The sequence below is a fragment of the Calypte anna genome, chromosome 18, assembly GCF_003957555.1.
Source record: "Calypte anna isolate BGI_N300 chromosome 18, bCalAnn1_v1.p, whole genome shotgun sequence".
Lineage (NCBI taxonomy): Eukaryota > Metazoa > Chordata > Aves > Apodiformes > Trochilidae > Calypte > Calypte anna.
The window spans coordinates 2,411,668-2,429,570 of NC_044263.1; the positions used below are offsets into that span (position 1 = coordinate 2,411,668).

General features: G+C 52.0%; 1 protein-coding gene across 1 annotated transcript; it reads left to right on the forward strand.

The window, feature by feature from the left end:
* Nucleotides 1-538: 538 nt before the first annotated feature.
* LOC115599331 (WD repeat domain phosphoinositide-interacting protein 1-like) lies at nt 539-17,269 on the forward strand. The gene is made up of 6 exons (XM_030462113.1): nt 539-572; nt 664-811; nt 9,604-9,789; nt 11,621-11,703; nt 13,234-13,403; nt 17,102-17,269. The coding sequence occupies exons 1-6, from the start codon at nt 539-541 to the stop codon at nt 17,252-17,254; spliced, it is 774 nt and encodes a 257-aa protein (XP_030317973.1). The 3' UTR covers nt 17,255-17,269.
* The last annotated feature ends 634 nt before the right edge of the window (nt 17,270-17,903 follow it).

Sequence of the window (17,903 nt, forward strand, 5' to 3'; positions counted from 1 at the left end):
ACGAGTCGGGGGGACACGAACCGGGACAGCGAAGCGGGGCCGGGGGGACACGAACGAACCGGGGCCGAACCGGGGCCGGGGGGACACGAACCGGGGCCGGGGGACACGAACCGGGGCCGGGGGGACACGAACCGGGACACGAACCGGGGCCGGGGGACACGAACCGGGACACGAACCGGTCTCTCCCCCCCGAAGCTCAGGGCCGCCGGCCGAGGCAGCAACGGGGACGCTTCCCTTCCCTTGCCCCCCCCCCCCCACCTCCGAACAGGCCCGGGAGCTGCGGGCGGCGGCACGGGGCCGCTCCCTTCACCGGGGCAAGCCGCAGGCCTTCGGCTCCGTGCCCGTCCCTCCCGGCAGCCCATCCCCGTCTCCGCACCCCTCCGGGTGTGTCCCCCCGGCCCTCACCTGACGCGGGAGGCTCCGCGGGGCTCTCACCGCCCCCGCCCGTCCCGGTTCGGCCGCGGCCTCGGCGACAGCAGCGGCGGCGGCTCCCACCGGAAACCAAGGGCGCAGCCAATCAGCGCCCGCCGTGACGTCAATGCGCCTCGCTCTCACCCGGCCCCGTCGCCTCGGTAACCTTAAAGGGGCAACGCCGGGAGCCGCGGTTCCAATGTGCACAGCGCTGCTTGAAATTGGGGGGGGCGCTGGGCGTTGCCCCTTTAGGAGGAGGGAGGATGGATCGGGGGAGAAAGCTGCTGCGGCGCTATGGGCAGCGGGCAGGGATGAACCGAACCGAACCGAACCGAACCGAGCAGCGCCGGGCGGGGCCGGGCCGGGTCGGATGGGGCCGATCCGGGCCGGGTCGGGGGGGGTGGGGACGGGCCGGGCCGGGTTGGCTTAGAGCCGGTCGATTCCGGTCCGGTCCGGTCCGGCCGAACCCATCCCTCCCTGCAGGCGCTGTCCGGCGCTGGGGTCTGCATCCCCGGAGGGAAGGGAGGTGTTGGAATGGATCCAGAGAATGATGAGAGCTCCGGAACAGCTCTGCTGGGAATGGGAATGGGGAGAGGGAGAGGGATGGGGATGAGGATGAGGATGGGGATGAGGATGGGGAGAGGGTTGGGAATGGGAATAGGAATAGGAATAGGAATGAGGATGAGGATGGGGAGAGGGAGAGGGAGAGGGTTGGGAATGGGAATAGGAATAGAAATAGGAATGAGGATGAGGATGGGGAGGGATAGCGTTGGGGGTGGAAATGGGGATGTGGATGTGGATGGGAAAGGGGTTGGGGGTGGAAATGGATGGGGATGGGGTTGGGGTTGCTCATCCCATAGGACAGAAGGCTCCAGGGACGTGCCTTCTAGACGTTTTTTGGGGTTTTTTTTGCTTTGTTTAAAGAAAAAAAATCCCATTTAGCAAGCTGCCTGCTCTGGCCACACCACGCTCCTTGTTTGGACCATCCCACCGGTGTTGTTTTGGGATAGATCCCATCTGGAAGAAAGATCAGATCCCTCCTAAACCTGTTCTGCAACGTCTCTTTGCTAAGAAAATAAATACATTGTTGTGCAGCCTGCTCTGGATGCAGGGATGGAAGGAAGGGAGCAGAGGATGCTGACCCAGGGTCCCTCTTGTTACCTGCATCTTCTCATGAGCCAGCACTGATTTACCTGGAAAATTCATTAAATTCATTCAAACTTCTCACAATCCTCTGTCCTACAAATCCACGTGTTCATTCTTACAACCTCTAAAACCCCAGAGAAAAGAAAGAAAACCAAAGCCCTGTTCCCTGTGGTCTGGCTTGACTGAGAGCCAGCCCCTGCTATTAGCTGTCTGATTAAATAATTAAACATTCCTGAGTAAAATCCCTCACCTTCCATCAGCACAATCCCACAAACTTTCATTTCCAGCAGTTGGAGGCACTGGGGTTCTCATGAAGCAATCTGATGCCTGGGGCTGCTGAAAAGCAGAATCCAAGCAGGAAAAATCAGCCAGGAGTCACCACCAGGAAGGGTGAGGAGGGGACTGGGTGTGCACAGAGCTGTTCTTGCAGCTTGCAGTTACATTTATCAAGAGCTCCATAAAATAATTGCTCTCATTTTGTTTCATCTCGTGTGCCTGGCAGTCATCTCCTGGCCCTAAAAGCACCAGTATATTCTTTTTTTTTTTAGAGAAATCCAGTGAAACTCCAGCTCTGCAGGGATTACAGGGATGGGAAGAGTCTCCTGAGCTTGGTGGTGGAACACTCAGCTTCCCAAACTGGTAAATAGTGGGAGAGGAGCACAGCCCAGATGAGTCCCCAGGCAAGGGCTGGGAATGATCATCTATCCAGTGTGGATTTGCAGAAAAGCTGCAGATAGGGAATTCCTGGATTTTTGGGAGCCTGATTGCTCTCATTTTGAAACCCAGAAACTCTGCCTGAAGTACCAGGCAGCTTCTGAGTGGAAGTGCCCAGAGATATTCAGGTCCCTGCATGTTAGAGGACCTTGACCAGGATGTCCACTCCGTTTTTACCCTTAGGTTCCTCTGGTTAGCATCAGCCTCCTCAGGAGGAGTCAGAGCCCAATTTCCATGATTAAACCCAGCAGCCTTCATCACTCTTCATCATCACCATCATCACCAGCTGGTGACAGTGCCACCTCGTCATGCTCAGACACTTGGCTCATCTCCCCTCTGCATTAAGTCCTGGAGGATGCCATATTCCCTGGAATCCAATAAATCTGTCTGCAGAAAGCATCTGCAATAGCCAAGTGGGGGGAGATAATTTGTTGCTTTTTAACAAAGTCTTCCAGAAGTTCTGACAAAGACTGCATTTATTACCCTAATTTTTATGGTGCTATATCAACGCAGGGATCAACAGCAATAGAAGCAAAGAATGGCCACTGGGAAGGCAAAAAAGTCCCAAGTTTTCCTGCTCTGCTACCCCCTGCACCCAAACAAACCCCCCAGGGGAGCAGAGCTGAGGAGCAAATCCAGGGAAAAGCAGCTGGGAAAGTGGCTCTGAATAGGACACTGAGGGTGACACGAGGAGCAGTGACAAGCAGCTTGAAGCTGAAGTGGCTGAGGAGTTGCTGGATCCATCTGAAAGGAAAATCATCATAATAATTAAAAAAAAAAAAAAAAAAAAAAAACAAACGTCACTGGGCTAGAAAAACATAACTCCACGAGCCACTGAATTCCTGCAGGAAATAACAGCAGGGCAGGGAGAGGGAGCTCAGGGCAAAAAAAAAATGATTCTAATCAGCCAAGATGAGAAAGCAGAGCATAGAAATCACTCCTGCTGGTGCACAGGACAAAAAGCTGCTTGGGGTATTTCAGGCAGGAAAATCAACAGTGGGAGCTGGGATGCTGCCCAGGGGGTGCTGCTGAAGGTACCAGCCCAGGAGGTCCCATCAGACCTCAGAGCAGCCGAAGGTACCAGCCCAGGAGTCCCACCAGACCTCAGAGCAGCCCCTGGGATTGAAAGAAAATGAATCAAGTGTCAGACTAAAGCAGCCAAACTTTATCCCCCCCACCCACCCTGTTTTCTATGTGAAATGGTGGAAATCTGGACCAGCAGGGGCCAAGGGGCTGCAGCTGAGGTTTGGGGATCTCTTGGTGGTGTTGTGATTTTTACAGAAAAACTACAACTTGAAGAAGGAAGCAACAGCAATGTCTGGGATCACAACACCAAGGAAAATAAGTTTTCAGCTTCCTAAATTCTTCCAGGTTTGCTACAGATATTTAATCTGACAGATTTTAAAATAGGTCCAAAGAGGCAGAGTTCAAGGTGCAGCCCTCTCCATCAGGGTGACTGCTGCATGGGCTGTCTTTAGGGGGGAATTTCTTCTGCCATTAGCCCAAAAAGCCCCAAAATCCACAGCAAACAGAAAGGCAGTGGAATTCAAACCCCTGAGCTGATTGCTGAGCCCTGGCCATGTCAGAAGAAGGGTTCATGCTGTGTCCTTTGGGCATCTCATGTGTGTTAAGCACAGAAAACTCCTGGTGCACACCGAGCCCATCCCGTGGTGTGATTCCTAGGAAAATCCATAGATTAAGAGCCAAAAAAACAGAGAAAAAAAATATTCCTGTTTAATAATAGAGTATCTGAGGGCTTTGGGGCTCAAGGCCAAAGTTTGGAGATGCTCTTGCAGGCCTGAGAGCTTTCAGTGTGACACCTCCACTGTCCCTGCACCCAAGGACACCAGAAGGGTGCTTAGCAACAGTGTTTGCCAAGAAGTCTGAGCCTCTGGATGAGCTGCAGCAGAAATAAATCTGCTATCAGTGTCTGGGATTTTGCCACGTGAAAGGTGATCAAGGAACAAAGCAAGGGATGGATGTGTTAAAAAAAAAATAAATAAAAGCAGCCTGAAAGAGAGCTCTGGAGCTTCCTCCTCTAACCCCATCGTGACCTGTGCCATGGGCTAAAAACCATTTTGGACCCTGGAAATTGGTGCAGGGAAGGCTTTGGTCTGGCTGCACATCAGCAGGGCAGGGAATTGCTGAAACTGTCCCCAGCTTTGCTTTGGGCAGCAGATTTCAAATCATTTCCATGTGTTACTTTGAAGAGGGAAAAACGACTGGGAAGGCTCAGAGCAGAGCAAGCAAGAAAAATAAAATAATAAAAAAAAAATAAAAATAAAAATGCCCTGAAGTGCCCAGATCTTACAGATAGCCCAGGCAGGGATCCCATTCCCATCTGCCAGACGTTCCTGCTGCAAGCCACTCAGTGTGGTTCCCAGCTGGAAGGCTTCCAGCACCCCAGGGACAATGTTGGGAAGATTTTTCCCTCCTGAGCAAAGTGCTGACGAGCTCAGCAGTGAGGGGGATGAGGTATGGCACCCAGGAGAGGCTCAGGGACACTTGGATGGAGCCCCAAACCCCCTTGAAAATTCTAATGCAGGTCCTGGTGCCATCCAGCCATCCTTAACTTCAACCTCCTCCTTTTTCTCCCAACCAAAGCTGTGTCTAGACCCCATTGCTCAGCACCCTCCTGACCCTATTTCTTGGATACTCTTTGCTTGGGTGTCTGTGCAGCAATCTGAAGGACTTCAAGGACTCTCCCAACCCTAAGTAGGGACAGGGATGAGCCCAGTGGGAACCAGATGGAGATCAGGGTGCCAGGAAGCCTCCCAGGAACCCAGAGAGAGAAAACATCACCTGAAACACCACAAAAAGAGACCTCTGGGCTCTCAGCCCTCCTAAGAAAGGGAAGGTGGGAAAGCAGCAATTGGGCTGTGAAAATTTGGGTTAACTTTATGCAACCCCCCCCAGGCAGCTTCAGCAGTTCCTGAAGTTCCCAAGCATCTGCAGATGTGATTCCTGACTTTGGGATCACTCTGACGCAAGCTGAGGGAAAGAGCAGGGAGGGAGTGGGAAGCTACTGGTGACTTCTTTTCCTGGAACACATGTGAAATGTCACCAGTGTTTGTTTTGTCAGGGAATGTAAATACCCCCATTGAACAGAACCCTCAGTTCCTCTGCTTCTCACAGAGCAGCAGCCCGGGGAGGGCTCCCTCTGAGCATCCCCCGTGACCCAGTTGTGTTGCAAGCTCAAGGCAGACAGAAAAGCATCCAAACCAACCCTCTGGATCAGTGCTGGGCTCTGGAAGCAGGTGGCAAAGTAAACACATCCTGCACATCCACTACTCTGAGTCTGGACTGAGAGCCCAACAATGTCTGGACCCACATCAAAGGAGTTTGGGCCAGAATCGAGTGACTTCTGGTGCAATCCCTCCCCCTTAAGATAACAGAACGTTTTCCCAGATGGAAGGAACCCACTGGAAAAACAATTGGGCTTGGGAAACGTCAGCTGAGGCTCCCTTGGCACCTGCTGTGTGCCCCAGGAATGGGACATAGCCTTTCCCACCCCCCAGCTGGGAGCTGAAGCACACTGATGATGAGGGGATGGAGCTCTGGATCCCTGATTTCCAGCTGCTCCCATGGAAGTCACTGAGCTCTGCTCCATCCCCACAATCCCCCTGCAGCAACAAAAAAGCATTTTCTGGGTGCAGCCAAGCCCAGGAGATGTTTGTGTGCTGCAGTCCTGGGGATCAGCAAGTGAATTTCTGGGAGAAGCTTCAAGGCAGTGACCTGAGAACTCCTGCAGAAACCATCAGGAGCTGGGAGGCCATGGCACAGCCCCATGGACTGCAGGGAGGAGGGCTCTGCAGAGGGACCTGGACAGACTGGAGAGTTGGGATGATCCCAGGGATGAGGTTCAACATTCCAAGTGCCAGGACCTGCACTTTGGCCTCAAGAACCCCATGGCTGGGGACAGAGTGGCTGAGAGCAGCCAGGCAGAAAGGGACCTGGGAGTTTGGGGTAACAGGAAGCTGAACAGGAGCCAGCAGTGTGCCCAGGTGGCCAAGAGGCCAATGGCATCCTGGGCTGGCTCAGGAACAGCGTGGCCAGCAGGTCCAGGGAAGGGATTCTGCCCCTGTGCTCAGCTCTGGTGAGGCCACAGCTTGAGTCCTGTGTCCAGTTCTGGGCCCCTCAGCTCAGGAAGGAGATTGAGGTGCTGGAGCAGGTCCAAAGGAGGCAACTGGGCTGGTGAAGGGACTCGAGCACAGACCCTATGAGGAGAGGCTGAGGGAGCTGGGGTGTTGAGGCTGGAGAAGAGGAGGCTCAGGGGAGACCTCATCACTCTCTGCAACTCCCTGAAAGGAGGTTGGAGCCAGGTGTAGCCCCAACGGATGAGGTTCAACATTCCAAGTGCCGGGTCCTGCACTTTGGCCACAACAACCCCATGGGGAGCTCCAGGCTGGGCACAGAGTGGCAGAAAGGACCTGGGAGTCTGGATTGCCAGGAAGCTGAAGAGGAAGCCAGCAGTGTGCCCAGGTGGCCAAGAAGGCCAATGGCATCCTGGGCTGGCTCAGGAACAGCGTGGCCAGCAGGTCAGGGAAGGGATTCTGCCCCTGTGCTTCAGCTCTGGTGAGGGCCACAGCTTGAGTCCTGTGTCCAGTTTGGCCCCTCAGCTCAGGAAGGAGATTGAGGTGCTGGAGCAGGTCCAAAAATAAAATAAAACAAAATAAAAGAAACCAAACCAAGTTAAAATTAAATGAAACAAAACAAACAAAACAAAACAAAACAACATAAAATAAAATAAAATAAAATAAAATAAAATAAAATAAAATAAAATAAAATAAAATAAAATAAAATAAAATAAAATAAAATAAAATAAAATAAAACAAACACCACAGAAAACTTCTCTGTCCTGATGCAAACAAGAACTAACCCCATGAAAGCCAGAGGATAATTCTATTAGATGTTAAACCCATATCCTTCCTGTACCATTTTCCCAGCAGGACTCTGCCCTCTCCAGCCAGTGTTTTTTCCCCCCCATTGGTCCCAATTTCCTGCAGTGCCAGGAGGCGAAAATCCCATCCCATCCCATCCCATCCCATCCATCCCTGGAGCACTGGATGCAGTGAGGAGCGGGCTGGGAGCAGCAGTGGCAGCACCGGTGTAGGAGAGCTCGGAGCAGCGGGACCGGAGCGGAACCGGCCCGAAAAGCTGGGCTGCTGCTGCTGCTCCTCCAGAACAGGGTACCACTGGTTTGGGGTTTTTCTTTTTCTTTTTCTTTTCTTTCCTTTCCTTTCCTTCCTTTCCTTCCTTTCTTTCTTTCCTCCTTTCCTTCCTTTCCTTTCCTTCCTTTCCTTTCCTTTCCTTTCCTTTCCTTTCCTTTTCCTTTCCCTTTCCTTTCCTTTCTTTCCTTTCCTTTTTCTTTTTTTATTTCTCTTCTTTTTGTATTCTTTATTTCTTTTCTTTTTCTTTTTTCTTTTCTTTTTTTTTCTTTTCTTTTTCTATTTCTTTTTCTTTTTTTCTTTTCTTCTTTTGTCTTTTCTTCTTTTTCTATTTCTTTTTTAAAAGGATTTCCCTGCTGCCTTCCCAGTGGCCCCCACATCTGGGACACCCCGAGCAACTCTTTTCCCAGCTTTTTCCATCCTCCCAGTCTCATCCTTCTCTTGTGGCAGGGGAATATTATGGACACCGGGAATCCCCCAGGGATCAGTGTTGGGCCCAGTTCTGTTCAGTACTTCATTGATGATTAGATGAGGGGATTGAGTCCATCATCAGCAAATTCGCAGATGACACTAAGCTGGGGGGAGTGTGGATCAGCTGGAAGGCAGAGGCTCTGCAGAGGACCTGGACAGACTGGAGAGTTGGATGATCCCAACGGGATGAGGTTCAACATTCCAAGTGCCGGGTCCTGCACTTTGGCCACAACAACCCCATGGGAGCTCCAGGCTGGGCACAGAGTGGCAGAAAGGGACCTGGGAGTCTGGATTGCCAGGAAGCTGAACATGAGCCAGCAGTGTGCCCAGGTGGCCAAGAAGGCCAATGGCATCCTGGGCTGGCTCAGTGAACAGCGTGGCCAGCAGGTCCAGGGAAGGATTCTGCCCCTGTGCTCAGCTCTGGTGATGGCCACAGCTTGAGTCCTGTGTCCAGTTCTGGCCCCTCAGGAAGTTCAGGAAGGAGATTGAGTGCTGGAGCAGGTCCAGAGAAGAGCAAGGAGGCTGTGAAGGGATCCAGCACAAGTGCTGTGAGGAAGGGCTGAGGGAGCTGGGGGTGTTGAGGGCTGGAGGAGGCTCAGGGGAGACCTCATCACTCTCTACAACTCCCTGAAAGGAGGTTGGAGCCAGGGGGGTTGGGCTCTTTTCCCAGGCAACTCTCAGCAAGACAAGGAGGGCAGGGTCTCAAGTTGTGCCAGGGGAGTTTAGGTTGGAGATGAGAAAGAATTTCTTTCTGGAGAGGGTGATCAAGCATTGGAATGGCTGCCCAGGGAAGTAGTGGATTTCTCCGTGTCTGGAGATCTTTCCAAAGAGCCTGGATGTGGCACTGAGTGCCATGGTCTAGCAACCGCCAACGGTGGTTCAAGGGTTGGACTTGATGATCTCTGAGGTCCCTTCCAACCCAGCCCATTCTATGATTCTATGATTCTAGATCCAGGAGGATTATCTGGATTTATCCCCCGGACTCTGGCCTGGGGCTCTTTTTTTCCAGGAATCCTGCGGAACCCTCGGCCCGATGATTTCAGTGCTCACATGAGGATTACTCAGCTTCAGGAGGGGGTTTGCAGGCTCAGCCTCTCCGGGCTCTTTGCAGAACATTTTTTTTACGACTCAGCTCCGGGGATTTTGGTTTTTTTTTTTATTATTTTTCTCCCTCCCTCCTTCTCCCTCCACCCCCCCCCAAATGTGGCCTCACAAGGGCCGGGACCAACCACACACTGATGCTGTTCCGAGCTAAAACCGGGTTAAAAAGATTAATAAAAAAATTAAAAACAAGTGAAGCATCCCCTGCGCAGCCCCACAGACGGAGCGCACCCAGCCCGTACGTCACCGCACCCTCCACCGCGCCCCGTGACGTCATCACCCGCTTCCACGCAGCCCCTCGCCCACCCCCCTGGGGTGCTAGTCCTCCATTCACTGTCCTTCTGTCCCCTCCTGTCCGTCCCCTTCCCATCCCCGTCCCCATCCCCCGTTATCCCCGCAGCCTTCCCGCACCCTCCCGCTCCCGTCTGATGCAACCACAACATCACCACGTGGCCACCCCCCTCCGCCAGCCAATAGCGAGCGGCTCCGACCCACCCAGAGCGGGGCCAACCCCGTTTCACCCCTCCGATTGGCTACCCGTCCATCCATCAACAGATTGGGCGGTGACTATGGCTGCGCGCTGACCAATCAGAACAAGCCCCGCCCCTCACCGCCGCCAGCGCCACCGAGCGGGCTGCGGGAGCCGCCGCCGCCGGGGCCGGAGCGGGCCGGAACGGGCCGAACCGCCCGAACCACCGAGCCCGCTCCATGGAGGCCGCGGCCGAGGCTCCGGGGGACCCGCAGAGCTCAGCTGCTTCTCCTACAACCAGGACTGCACGTAAGCGGGGAAGGCGGCAGCGCAGGGACCGGACCGAACCGGACCGGGCGGGGCTGAGCCGGCCTCAGAACCCGGAGCAGGGGGGACCCCCTGGGTAGGGCTGTTCCGATAGGTGTGAACTGGGATCGCGGTGCCGGGAGGGTCCTGGGTGGGGCTCTGATCCACACGGCAGAACCGCCCCTCCCTGTCCATCTCCCGCGGTCCCGATTGCGGTTCCGAGAGCCCGGAACCGGCAGCGAAGCGAAGGGAATGTTGGGGGGTAGGGGGATGCCGGGTTTGCCTTCCAGCTGCGTTTTTGGATGGTGGATGAAGCGGCTTCCTCCGAGGGCTTTGGCCACAGCTTGGTACCGGGAGACCCGGTCCAAAAGAACCATCCCAGGTATCAGGTTCCTTGGAGCCTCTTGCCCTTCCAGCTGCGGCTTTAACTCCTTCAGACACATTAGGAAGCATTTCCCAAAGGGAAAACGGAGCAGGCTGGGAGGCAGAGCCCGGAGCAGGAGATGGGAACGGAACCACCCTGAGCCCTGGGAATGATTCCACCTCTGGAACTGGATCCACCTCTGGAATTGGATCCACCTCTGGAGCCCTCCTGTGGGAACAAGAGGGTTTGGATAAATGGCCAGGACTGCTGGCCCCTTGCCACCAACTCTGTGCCTGGGTTTGGCAAATGAACCCAGTAACAGATGGTTTAATCCCCATTCTTCCCTGATAAAGGAAGGAGAGGGAATAAGGGAGAGAGAATTATGGGTTGGAAACTGAACTACAGAATAAAACAGTAGTGGTAAATAGGAGAAATTGCTAAATCTATACAAATGTAGAGGGAAATTGGTCCTATATATATATTTTTTCCCCCAATAACTCTCACGTCAGCACCGAGGCTGCAGGGCAGCCCTGGGAAAGTCCAGGCTGGAATCCTGGGGTCAGCAGCAGTTGGAGCTGGAGGCAGAACACAGGGATTCAGGCTGGGATGGATCAGGAGCAGAGGCAGAGGAAGGGATGGAATCCTCCCAGGATGCTGAAGCAAAGAGGGACAAGTGAAGAAGGGGAAGCAGGAAGGGGTTTGGCCCTTGTGATCCCTCAAATTCATCCTGAGGATGAGGTGTAGGGGATGGAATCCTCTGTTTGGTCAATTTTGGTCATTTCTGTTGTCTGCTCCTCCCCAGAGGAGGGTTCCAGGTGTGACCTCTTCACTCCTTTTCTCCTTTTGGAGGGCAAAATGTTCCTCAGAGCTGAGCAGTGTCCCTGGTTCTGCACACCAGTCTCCAGCTGGAACTATAACCATGGAGTTATCACTCCCAGAGCAGACACTGACTGAGAAACTTGCTGTTAAGTTCAGCAAGAGCAGCTCCTTACAAGAGGCCCAGCTGAAAGCAGAATTACAAGAGAGAAAATTACCTTTATCCTGGCCCAAACCAGGACACTTGGGCTGGCTGCTGATTTAAAAACCTTGATGGTTCTGCTTACTCTCTCTGGCAATGAGCACTGAGACCAAATCTGCCCCAGCCCTCACCTGTCACTGTGTCAATAGAGATGGATCAGCTCCTTGCTCACAGCTCCTGTTTGTATCCCATAAACAGCTCCTGTTTTTATCCCAGATGTTCCATCTGCAGCTCCCCCAGGTGCAGATCTGCCTCTCTGTTCCTCAGGACCACAGGACTGGTTTGCTGGCTCCCAGGGATACAGGGAATCTGTCTCTGGAGGCTGCAGCAGAGTTCTGGGATTTGTTACCTTGGATGCTTGAAGTTGTCCCTTGTGCCAGGACCTGTTTCCTCTGCACACAAGGACTCCACAACATCTCACCCAGTAAGTTTTTTTTCTCTTCTCTTTGCAGCTCCCTGGCCATTGGAACCACAACTGGATACAGGCTTTTCTCCTTAAGTTCTGTGGAACAACTGGACCAGGTCCACGAAAGCAGTAAGTCTCCTGTTTCACTGCACTGGAATATTGCCTGAGAGGCTTTAACCCTCTTGCTGCCCTGAGGGGCTGATTCTCCTCACTGCTGCCTGGCCAGATGGCATCTCTGTGCCCACACCAGGAGAGGAACAGCTCCCAGCAGCCTTTAGAGCAAGCTCTGGCCTTGGAGAAACCTCAGCAGCCCTTTAAGAGGACTCCCCCAAGCTGAGCATCCAGCTCTGTCACTGCTGTCACTCAGGCAGTGTTTTGTTTGTCCTGCAAAGCAGCTTTCAGAGGTAGTTTTACCACTGCTGAGTTCCAGCCAGCCAGCCAGGAGGTGCCCAGCCTCCCAGCACAGCTGCTGGAGAACTCCCTGGCTTGGAGTTCATGACAAGCAAGATGTTTTTACCAGGTTTCCCAGGCAGGAAGGTCACTCACAGCAGGCTTTCAGCTCTTAGCTGTGCTCACAGCACCATGCAGTGCTCTTAACAGCCCAAAACAAGGCAGGCCTCGTGGAGCACAGACTTCAGGTTGGTTCAGGCCATGGCCAGAAGTGTTTCAGCTGAGCTGCACCACAGATCCACCTCCCAACTGGGACATACTGGGCTCTACCCACTGGCTAGAGAGGCAGCCTCAGCAGCCAGACAGAGCTGCATCATCTGGGACACCTTCCAGGCTCCTTTTCACTTTACCTCACAGGGTAACTCAGCTGCTATATACAGCACCAAGCCATAGACTTATTTTTAAAGTGTTTAGGAGCTTTGTTTGCCTCCAGAGTCAGACCAAAGGGAAACACTCCCTGCTGGTGAGATGCTTGAGGGGGTGGGCTGAGACACAAGCAGTTCCTGTACCTCCGACCACACAGCCCAAGCACTGAGCACCATTTAGTGAGCCCTACACTAAAAATCATACTTCCTGATGATTTACCTCCAGGTCCACTGTAATGGGGCCTTCTCAACACCCCAGGAGTCACCCCAGCATAGTCTCTGTAAGGCAAACCACACCACTGCTCCCCACAGCTATGCTAAAGCTCTCTAGAGACCACAGCCCTAGTGACAGGGAGGGATTAAACACCTCAACCTCTGAGGAGGCTGAGAGAAAGCAGACACCCCCCAACAAACAGCAAGGTACACCCTGCTTACACCTTACCCCACTAAGCCCCAGCTCACACCCCACTTCCAAGCCTTTTTCTAAGTTGGGTGAGCTCCTCCTTTTTATATCCCCTTCCCAAGGATTAACTACAGCTGGAGGACCCAAGGATTAACATCAGCTGAAGGGCCTTGCCCTGCCCAGGAGAGGCACACCAGCACTGTCAGAGGGGGCTGGTTTGAATCCTGCCTTCAGGGGAAGGCTCATTAACCCCCTCCTGCTCTGTCCTAAATAATTTGTGCCAAGCCTGGCAAAATTCTTAACAAAAGCAGATGTTGAGCACCTTAGCACTGAGTGTCCCAACCTGATTCCTTCTTTTTACTTGCTGCTGCAATCAAACCCAACCATTAAAAAAAAAACCAAACCAAACAAATCTCTCTCTTGCTTTCCTTCTGTGCCCAGATGAAATCCCAGATGTTTACATCGTGGAACGCCTGTTCTCCAGCAGCCTTGTGGTTGTGGTCAGTCATGCCAAGCCCCAGCAAATGAATGTCTACCACTTCAAGAAAGGGACAGAGATCTGCAACTACAGCTATTCCAGTAACATCCTGTCCATCCGACTGAATCGCCAGGTGAGGGGCTGGGCAAAGGGCTTCACCAGAGCTCTCCCATTCTTTGCCTCTTTGTTGCTTTTCCAGCTGGGATTCTGCTGGCAGCCAAGGGAAGTTTGCAGAGAGCAAACTGAAGTGGGACTGGCTTCTTCTGTCAGCTCCACTTCAGGCTTGGTGACCTCTGAGAGAGGAGCAAGGTGGCTGTGGACATCATCAGCCACAACTGCTTTGTTTTCAGGAAACTGAAGCAAAATCCCTGTTTTCAGAGCACTCACACAAAGGTCTTTTTGTTGTCTGCCTTCTTGCCTGCTCAGCATGCAGCTCTGCCCAAAAGACACCTTTTCATCTTCCTCCTTCCTTTGGGTTCCACATCCTGACTCCAGGCCCACCTCTGCCATCCTGGTTGCAAATGAGACCTTCAGGGCTGGAAACAAAACCCAGGAGTAACTTGAACTCTGTGGGTGAGGCAAAAGGCTGCCTCTCAGGTACTGCTAGCAGCCTTGCTTTACTTTTAAAGCTATAGAAAACATTCAGGCCACTTAAAAGAAGGCTTTTAGGGTGTTATTCTCTGAACTGACACAGCCCTGTGCAGCCCTGAGCCCTTTTGGAGGATTTTAAGTCCTATTTTCTTTTTTGTCCATGCTTATTTTCAAAGTATATGCCGTAAGGAGCAGAGGACATTTTACAATGAAGAAATAAGCAGTCTGTGTAATTGTATATAATCAGCCTCTCCTCAGTTAGCAACACCAAGTCCTGCAGTAAAGCTCTCACATAAGGAAACTCTGGGTTGAGTTTCCAGTAAAGCTGTGTTTGACCAGAAGTTCCTGTACTACAATTAAATCTGGCCTAAAATTGATTTTTTTCACTTAAACTTACAATGGAGCTGGCAAAATAAGGACTTCCTTTGAATTGCAGATAGATGGACACGGATAAAAATAAACTGGGAGGTTCTGCTTAGGAGATTAGTGTGAGAATGAAATACATTCAGGCTTTTCCCCATGTGCTGCACTGCAGTTTGCCTGAAGATGATGCAGACACCCAGCCCTGCAGCCACTTTCCTCAGCTGCTTTATGAGCTTGGGTTCAAATCCTGGGCTGAGCTCATCCTCCAGCTGTAGCACAGACACCCCTGGAGAGGTTTGAAGGTGCTGCAGATAACTTGAGTAGAGAGAAATCACTCTTTTAGTCTGCATACAAGATTTCAAGTGGTGGCAGTCAGGTTGCTGTGACATTTGAACCCTTCTGCAGCCCAAGCCATACTTCTCTGAGAGGCCAAACCCCAGGAAAAGAGGGGGAAATAAAATAGGAACAGGCCTCAAACAAAAGGTGCATGTTTCAGTTTGATCTCTCAGTGAAAAAGCCCTTCCTGTGCCAACAGCTGAGTCCCTTGGTTCTTGTTGATCCATGGGAATTCTTTGTTCCAAGCACCACTCCTCTCCAAGGTGTGACAGGAGATGGGGATTTGTTTTCAAGTAGGGAATAGGGCTGTGCTGTGGGACCTGGAGAAGCTCTCCCACAACCTCTTTGGGTTTTCATTCAACTGCTGCAACCCCTCTGAGCTCTTTGCAGAGGTTTGGTACTTTTCCCTGGCTCTGTCCATGCCCAGCACATTTCAGGTCCTCAACAAACACCTCAATAACCTGACTCATGTCAGACTGAAGGACTACAGAAAAAAACTGCTGAGCAGTTGTACCAGATGTGGTGTCTGGAACCCTCTGTAGCCACCACAGCACCAGGCACCTTCCTGAGGCTCACAAGGGAAGGATGAAACCCCCTACTCATCTCAGCAGGGTTTACACTGATGTTAGCATGGGCTACAGGGCAGGAGGCAGGGATCCATCCCTCTCCAGCTCCTGGTGAGCTTTTCCAGCCTTCCTTGGCCTCTCACCCCCATGACTTTCCTGGATTTTGTCCCACTTGATGCCAGCATTTTGTCCTGCAGCTCTGGCTGTCATCTGGAAGCCTCCCTTCACCTGTCCATCAACAGCAAGAACATTCTGCAGTTCTGGGAAAGCAGATGGTGGCTTTGCTGAAATCAGCTGTATAAATATTACTGGGATGGTCTCTGCAAGCTGGTGCCTCTTACTGGAGAAAAGGCAAAGTCTTCCTGGAAATGCAGAATGGCTCTGACACAGCCCCAGATGCTGTGGTTAGCAGGAATAGAAGTGGGAAAGAGTTTGATCTGAGAGTAATGGTGGAGCAAAGCAAAGATTTTCTAATGTGGGTGTTTCAAGTTAGTGACTAAGCTCCACATTTAGATACTAAATAAGTGGCCTCATTTCTAAAGAGGTGGAGGCTTCCTGGACATGGATTCGGGTGCTCCAACTTCAGGAGCAGGGATGGAATCTGGCCTGAAGGTTTTTATTGGGATGTTTTCAGTGCTTCTGGACACTTGGCACTAACACAGGTGGAGCTGTGCACTCGCTGGGCTTAGAAAGCACAACACTCCAGGCAGAGCCAAAGCCTGGTCCCAAAAAAAGCTTCTGTGCAAAATGCCTCTGTGGTAACACGTAGAGATCTGGTCCAAGCTGAGGCACAGAGCTGAATGGTCACAGGGATGGTGGCCTGGTGCTAAGGTTACAGCATCAGCCTCACTTTTTCCTTTCTGCCTTTCTTCCCCATCACTTGGCCTCCTCTTCTCTTCTCTTCTCTTCTCTTCTCTTCTCTTCTCTCTCTTCTCTTCTCTTCTCTTCTCTTCTCTTCTTTTCTTTTCTTCTCTTCTCTTCTCTTCTCTCTCTTCTCTTCTCTTCTCTTCTCTTCTCTTCTCTTCTCTTCTCTTCTCTTCTCTTCTCCTCTTCTCTTCTCTCTTCTCTCTTCTCTTCTCTCTCTTCTCTTCTCTTCTCTTCTCTTCTCTTCTCTTCTCTTCTCTTCTCTTCTCTTCTCTTCTCTTCTCTTCTCTTCTCTTCTCTTCTCTTCTCTTCTCTTCTCTTCTCTTCTCTTCTCTTCTCTTCTCTTCTCTTCTCTTCTCTTCTCTTCTCTTCTCAGCTGCCTCTTGGCTGGCTGTGCCCAATGAGTCCAGCAGAAGAGGTGCAAGCACATTCACTAGGAAACACCTGACCCATCTGCCAGGATGGTGTAAATGTGACTGTCCCTAAACAGATGTTTCCCAGCCCATTTTTTACACAGTTCTGCAGGACACATCCAGCAGAGTCTTGCCTGCTGATGCTGAATGGGAAAAGAAACATGAATGTGCTGAACAGATGCACCAGTGTGAGGCTCATCACCTAAATGTTTGCTCCTAAATCAGGAAAAAGTCTGGGCAAGGAGCATGCAATCCCATCTGTAGGCATGGTGACAAGCAGGATGGGCTGCCTGGCCTTGATGAGCAAAAAGTCATTTGCTATGAAAAGAACTGCAAAGAAAAGTTGGGATTAGAAAGGATGGCAGTCAGGGCCACATGGCTGGAGTGTGATCCTGATGTTTATTCCTCTTCCTGGAGTCTGGAGATGTGGAAAATCAGCTCTTGGAGTAGCAGAGAAGTCTTTCTAAAGCCAGCCCAGCTGCAGGCAGCTCTCCAAAGCAGAGTGATAGAAAAATCAAAGGTTGTCCTGTGAGAGGGGATGGAGAAGCAGGAGAGATCAAGTTTCTGTTACATTTCAGTGCCTGAGAAATTCCTCTGGAGTTTTTCTGCCAGTGGAGATGTGGGGGTGTGAGCTGTGGGAGCAGCAGACAGAGGCATTGTGTGGGGAGGTTCTGTGCATGTCCCTTGTGTCCTTGCAGAGGTTGGTTGTTTGCCTGGAGGAGTCAATTTACATCCATAACATTAAGGACATGAAGCTTTTGAAGACTATTGTGGATACACCTCCAAATACAACAGGTGAGCCCAGAAAAAATGCGTGGAAGGGAGAGATCAGCTCAGCAGGAGCTTTGTAGAGCCACAACACTCAGGTTGGAGTTTAAACCAGCCTGGTTTGTATCTCCTAATTCAGCATCAGGGAGTCAGTCAGTGGGGCTTGGGGGAGTAGAAAACCTGCTGTGTCCTGAGCAAAACCCTGCTCTGTCCTGAAAAAAAACCCTGCTGTGTCCTGAGCAAAATCCTGCTTTGTCCCCCCCAAAAAACCTCTGCTGTGTCCTGAGCAAAAACATCCAAGGAGAGCAGAAGTGGTCAGCATGGTTTGACTTCACCACCCAGGTTTGGTCCCTTCCTGTTGTCCTGTGGGATGCTGGTGCTGCTGGCAGCAATCCACAACCCTTCCACAAGCAGAAAGCCAGAAGGCAGGCCAGGACTACCAGTTTCCCCCCACATTCAGGACAACTTGAAACTCCCTGCAGGATTCCCTGCCCTCCCTTCACCATCTGAGTCCTGCAGGGTTTTTGCTCTCAGGACCAGGAGCCCCTCAGCTCTGCAGCAGCCCTGTGCTTAACCCTGCTGCTCTTTTGGCTCTGCCAAAGTAGGAATCTCCCAGAATGGGCTTTGGGGTCACCTCCCCAAGTTCTCAGCACGGGGAATATCACCCAGGGCTTGCCACCTGATATTATTCCCTGCAAGCCCAAGGGCAGGGCGGGTGGCTGCCAGCAGATC

Excerpts from the sequence above, each read along its gene's own strand:
- LOC115599331 (XM_030462113.1), top strand. The coding sequence starts at position 539 with ATGCGCCTCGCTCTCACCCGGCCCCGTCGCCTCG. Across the intron at positions 11,704-13,233 it reads GGACCAGGTCCACGAAAGCA|ATGAAATCCCAGATGTTTAC; the intron begins GTAAGTCTCCTG and ends TTCTGTGCCCAG. Across the intron at positions 13,404-17,101 it reads CCATCCGACTGAATCGCCAG|AGGTTGGTTGTTTGCCTGGA; the intron begins GTGAGGGGCTGG and ends GTGTCCTTGCAG.